The sequence below is a fragment of the Triticum dicoccoides genome, chromosome 5B (genome assembly GCF_002162155.2).
Source record: "Triticum dicoccoides isolate Atlit2015 ecotype Zavitan chromosome 5B, WEW_v2.0, whole genome shotgun sequence".
In the NCBI taxonomy this organism is placed as follows: Eukaryota; Viridiplantae; Streptophyta; class Magnoliopsida; order Poales; family Poaceae; genus Triticum; species Triticum dicoccoides.
The window spans coordinates 707,468,229-707,473,966 of NC_041389.1; the positions used below are offsets into that span (position 1 = coordinate 707,468,229).

At 48.2% G+C, this 5,738-nt stretch overlaps 1 protein-coding gene across 1 annotated transcript; it reads right to left on the reverse strand.

The window, feature by feature from the left end:
• Positions 1-2,028: 2,028 nt before the first annotated feature.
• On the reverse strand, positions 2,029-3,773 carry LOC119310652 (tyrosine N-monooxygenase-like). The gene is made up of 2 exons (XM_037586323.1): positions 2,811-3,773; positions 2,029-2,667 (listed from the first exon to the last, which is right to left on the reverse strand). Exons 1-2 carry the CDS (start codon positions 3,771-3,773, stop codon positions 2,029-2,031), a joined length of 1,602 nt encoding a protein of 533 aa, XP_037442220.1.
• Between the last annotated feature and the right edge of the window lie 1,965 nt (positions 3,774-5,738).

Below are 5,738 nucleotides of genomic sequence, written 5' to 3' on the forward strand. Positions count from 1 at the left end.
TGCAATTGTATTATTCTTCTCGTGAGCAATGATGTACAAGGCTGGATATTGTTCTCGGAGACTGGCATTTCCTAGACAGATGTCTTCCCAGAAACGAACCTTTGACCCGTCCTTTATCGCGAAAGACCCAAAGTGAAAGAGATATTTCTTTGCCGCCATTAGGCCAGCACAAAAGTGAGGGTCTCTAGGTTTCCCATATGCCTGAGACACCGCCTTTTGGTCTAAATACTTGTTGCGCAACATGGTTTGCCAAAGACCATCCTCAGTAAGTAGTTTGAACAACCATTTACTAAGTAAGGCCTCATTCTTGACCTCTAGGTCATGAATTCCAAGGCCACCTTGGTCTTTCAGCCTACAAACCACACTCCATTTGGCCAGTTTGTATTTTTTCTTTTCCCCCTCTCCTTGCCAAAAGAATCGGGATCAAAAATAGTCCAATCTTTGCAAGACCCCTTTTGGTAGTTGGAAGAAAGAAATAATACAGAGAACCATATTTGTGAGGATGGGGTTAATCAAAACCAGTCGTCCCCCAACTGAGAGCGGCTTTCCTTTCCAACTACTCAACCGTTTCTCTGAACGCTCCTCTACATGCTTCCACTCCGTAATAGTGAGTCGTCGATAGTGAACCGGTATTCCCAAATACCTAATAGGGAATTTGCCATGCGTGCAACTAGACAAGTCAGCATATTCGGCCGCCGACTCAACGGCTGCTCCGAAGCAGAACAGTTCGCTTTTATGGAAGTTAATTTTAAGACCCGGCATTTGCTCAAACGCCGAAAGCAATTGTTTCAGGTTTCAAGCTTTGTCCAGGTCATGCTCCATAAAAAGAATTGTGTCATCGGCATATTGCAGAATAGAGAGGCCACCATCCACAAGGTGTGGCACTACTCCTGCAATCTGGCCATCCTGCTTGGCGCGCTTAGTCAGAATAGCTAACATGTCAACAACAATGTTAAATAACATTGGGGACATAGGGTCGCCCTGCCGGAGTCCTTTTTTCTTGTCTGAAAGTAATGGCCGACATTATCATTGACTTTGATGGCCACACTACATCCAGTTACAAAGTTTTGGATCCACTGGCGCCATTTATTGAAGAAACCTTTCATCCTTAGGGCCTATTGGAGGAAAGACCATTTGACCTTGTCATGTGCTTTTTCAAAGTCAATTTTGAATACTACTCCACTCATGGTTTTCCGGTGCATTTCATGAAATGTCTCATGCAGGATTACAACCCCATCGAGTATATTCCTTCCTTGCATGAACGCCGTTTGAGACGGTTGGACCATATGTTCAGCCACCCAATTTAACCTATTGGTAGCCACTTTGGTGAAAATCTTAAAGCTGACATTAAGGAGGCATATTGGTCTTAACTGTTGGATCCGTTCGGCCTCCTTAACCTTCAAAGTGATATGCATCCATAACAATATAGAAATACAAATCTCCCTTTTATAGATGTCGTCTGTTTTCTCTCCTTTTGTTTTTATCATGGGGACTCGTCAACAATAATTCTTTCTTCTTCCTTGGAATTATAGTTATTTAAATCATGATGAATGATACAGTCTCATCATTAAGACAAGAACACGTTTAGATGGAAAGCCAAGATACATTTCCACAAATCATCATCGATGCATGAGCAGTTGATAGCTCTACGGCGTGAGAATGGTAGTATAAAGTATGTAATGGTTTTCTATGGTGGACTGGTTAAAATGATGCGGTTATCATGCTAATGTATACAGTGGCAAAAAAAAGCATGCTACTGTATAAATGTATGCTTACAGTTGATTGACAATTTCTCAACATATAACTATTTCAAAATGACCATTAAGAACCATTTGATCTAAATATGAGGTTCTCGATTGGATGGCTATCAATGAAAATGATTATTTTCAAGCCAACTGGGTTGTAGTCACTGCCAACATGTGTGCACACAAACTTACTTCAGGTGGAGATCGAGGCGATCTCCGCACACATCATGGTGACAATCAACCGAGCTATATTATTTTCGAACAATATTTTTCCGAAGATATATTAGTTGGCAGCGGCGTGGTAGAGGTGTACCGGCAGACGCGGCTTAGCACACATCACCAATGGCTTGGCTAGGAAGATGTCATGCTCTGACTCGCTGAGGTCTATAGCTGCCAATCCTACTGGCTTGCTCCAAATGAACCCTTGCAGAAGCCTGCCGAAGAGCATCATGCACATTGCCGTCCCAAGCGATGTAGCGATGCACCCACGACGGCCGGTGCTGAAAGAGATGAACCTCAACTCGTTCTCTGTGAGTGCCACATCATCCGTGGTCGTATTAATGTGGCGCTCTGGCATGAAGCGGAGCGGCTCATTCCAGATGGTCGGGTTCCTGCCGAGTCCTGTGCGGCTGAGGATGACATGGCTTCCCTTGGGTATGTGGTAACCGGCGACGTTGGTGTCGGCGAGCGCAACATGCGGCACGTTGAAAGGCGCAACAGGGTGCAGCCGGAATGCTTCTCGGATGCACGCCTTGGCGTAGCTGAGCTGGGGGATATCTGACTCCTGCATCAGCCGCTCCCGACCCACCACGCGGTCCATCTCCTCCATCGCCTTCGCCATCACCTCCGGCGCGTTCGCCATCTCTGCGAGGGCCCACTCCACCGCGTTTGATGGGTTGTCAACGGCAGCAAAGGTTATGTCCTACCATGTCATGCCACGTCAGCAACGCATCAATTAGTTAGTCAACGGTTTTTTTTTTTGCACCTTGTAAATGTGTGACATTCGTTGGTCATGCATGCATGCATGCATATGTGACTTCATAATAATGTGAAGTGGTTACCAACCTGAGACTGTGCTTTGATCTCCTCGATGGTGAGCAGCGGCTTCCCCTCGGCGTCTTTGAGCGTGATGAGCACGTCGAGGAAGTCATCAAGCTCCTTCCTCTTGCCGGACTTCCACCGGCCCCATCGCTCGTCGATGACGGCGTCGTGCAGCCGGTTCATGGTCGCGTTGGCCTCCTTGACCATCTTCTCATGGCCGTCAAGGTCGAAGCCGCGCAACCATGGGAGGTAGTCAGATACGCAGAACGCGTAGAGGAGCCCGAGAGAGGTGAACAAGGCGTCCATGTGCTCCACCTCCATCGGCCCCGGCCCGCCATCGCGGCGTCCGGGCTCACCGAAGTATCGCCTGCCGAATAGGAGCCGGCGGATGACATTGCCGCAGTAGTGCCTCGCGACGTGCCTCACATCAACCGCGCCACTGCCCGACGAAGACGATGACCCCTTCGCGGCGGTGGAGAGGCTGTAGACGTAGCTGGTGAGGTTGTCGGCCTCGTCGGCGCGGCGATCATGGAGCCACCGGTGGCGGGAGGGGCAGATGATCTCGGAGGTGAGCACGCGGCGCATCTTCCTCCACTGGTCCCCAAACGGCGACAGCACGGCGTTCTTGTACCCGCGGCTGAAGGCGGCGGAGGCGAAGGTGAGCGGGCGGGAGGCGAAGGTGACGTCCTGCTTCCGGAGCACCTCGCGGGCGATGGTGGGGCAGGTGACAGCGACGACGTGGACGCCGCCAAGGCGGACGCAGACGATGTCGGTGCCCATCCCCTCCATCATGCGGTGGATCCACCGGAACGCTGGCTTGTTGAGCATCATCTCCGGCAGGCTGCCCACCACGGGCCACGGCTCTGGGCCCGGCGGGAGCGGGAGCGTGTGCGGGTTGCTGGTCTTGCGCCTGAGCCTGAGGACGAGGTAGATGAAGGTGAGCAATAGCACCAGCATTGTGGAGGCTCCGAGCTGCTCCATTGCCATGCTAGCTAAGCTCTGTAAGTTGGAGCAAAGCAACTAGCATGCACGCATGGCTTTATTGGACGCAGAGATCAGAGCAGTGGTGGCCACAAGATCAGACACAGCTACGACGCGCATGCACAACGTAAACGCGCTATCTCGATGGTGGGACGGTTCTCAAAGAGAGACAGCAATATATGCTAGCTAGGCTTCTCACTATGGTATCAAGTTTACCCCCAGGAGACATTAGGGAATACATTAAGTGCCATGTGGCTCCAAGAGAAGGGACAGCTTAATTCTGGGACTTAAACATACAACGGGAAACAGGAGGCGTGCAGGGTGGCTACGATCGAAGACGCTCAAACGTGACGACGTACGCTCAAACGTCACAAGATGCCATCAAACCTTGTACTGCTCCGACAAGCTTAGCTTGCTCCGTACGTACTTACAGTCCCTATGTACTTACAGACCCAACTTTTTATTTGGTCAGGAAAACTTTCTATCTATTCTTTTTTTTTTTGACTGGGAACTTTCTATCTATTCATTGGCTGTCAAGGTAGTACAAAAAACATTAAAGTGAAAAAACATACATTTAGGTTCGTAGACAACCTAATGACGACTACAAACACTGGAGCGAGGCGGAGACGCATCACCCTCATCAAGCCGGGCAAACCTTCTTGTGATAGAACGTCGGGAAATTATCGTGCTAAAGCCTCCTAGAACCAGCGCACCTTCTGTAACTTAATGCAAGACCCTTTTCTTGCAGGGTAATGTAAGATGTTTTTGTAGTACTTATTAATGTAAATGCTATATTAATGTTTATACTATACCTATACCTAGTTGAGTTGTTGTCCATGTAGCTAGAGGCTGCTCGATGCATGCATGCACGCATCAGCCCTATCACCATCCTAGCTAGTACCACCCTGATCACCATCATGGTCCACGCATGACGCGTGCATCATGGTCCACACGACATGGCCGGCCGGGAGCAACGTATTTTGTTATGCGAGTTTTTTCTTTCGAAGTGAACATTCTTATGCCGCGCCATTGATTATGAGAACAGATTATTAATTGATTTGGGAGTTTCTCCTCAATTTGCCCATATGGACGTATGGCGTGTGCGCGAAGCCTTTGTCATCTTCCGTGCGTCCGGTGCGGGCGTAGTACTGTCGACAGTACGTACGAAGCGATGCACAAAGGATTGGTTACAGGCCGGGGCGTGATGGACGGACGACAACTAAACTAAAATCCACAATAAGATCGATGATCGTGGACAGCAGCCAGCAGGACAGAAGTAAAGTTCGTACGTACTTACGTACGTAGTGACATTCTCTGACTGCTGTAAATATACTCTTTTAGATTTTCCATAACCAGCATGCAGTTATGCTAGCGACATTTTTCGACAACAGTCTTGCTAAATCTCAGTGTCTCAGTTAATGCTATATTCGAGAGAGTTTACATTGAGATCCTTACAAAAAAGATTCTATTATTTCTTTTTTCTTTCATACATGTTATGTCACTTGACTTGACTGAAACCTAGCCACATCCTTTCGACAAATAGGAGTGTTGCCTCATGCTAGTGTATATGCTACCATTGCATGGTAGAGCAGTTTATTTTGAACAAATAGGGGCCTACCACACATGCTATGTTGTGCCGTTGTGGTGCAACATTTTCGCATAACATCGAAGACGTTTCGCGAGCGAAGAACGTGTGCAATAACCAGCCTATCACACACACTATACTGCGGCGCACATCATACACGTTTAGTTACAACAAACTATGTGCGCTGTTGTATTTGCTGCACACGTTATGTATAAGCTAAGCATGTGTGATAAGAGTGCCTATCACACACACATTACAATAGCGCACCGATTGCAATGTGTTTGTCATCACACACGTTTGGTGACAAAGAAATGCATTTCCTCTAGGGATACATTGCGCATGGAATCATAATGACCGATGTAACTAGTTTCCCCCCATAATTTATT

Excerpts from the sequence above, each read along its gene's own strand:
- LOC119310652 (XM_037586323.1), bottom strand. The coding sequence starts at position 3,773 with ATGGCAATGGAGCAGCTCGGAGCCTCCACAATGCTGGTGCTATTGCTC. Across the intron at positions 2,668-2,810 it reads AGATCAAAGCACAGTCTCAG|GACATAACCTTTGCTGCCGT; the intron begins GTTGGTAACCAC and ends ATGACATGGTAG.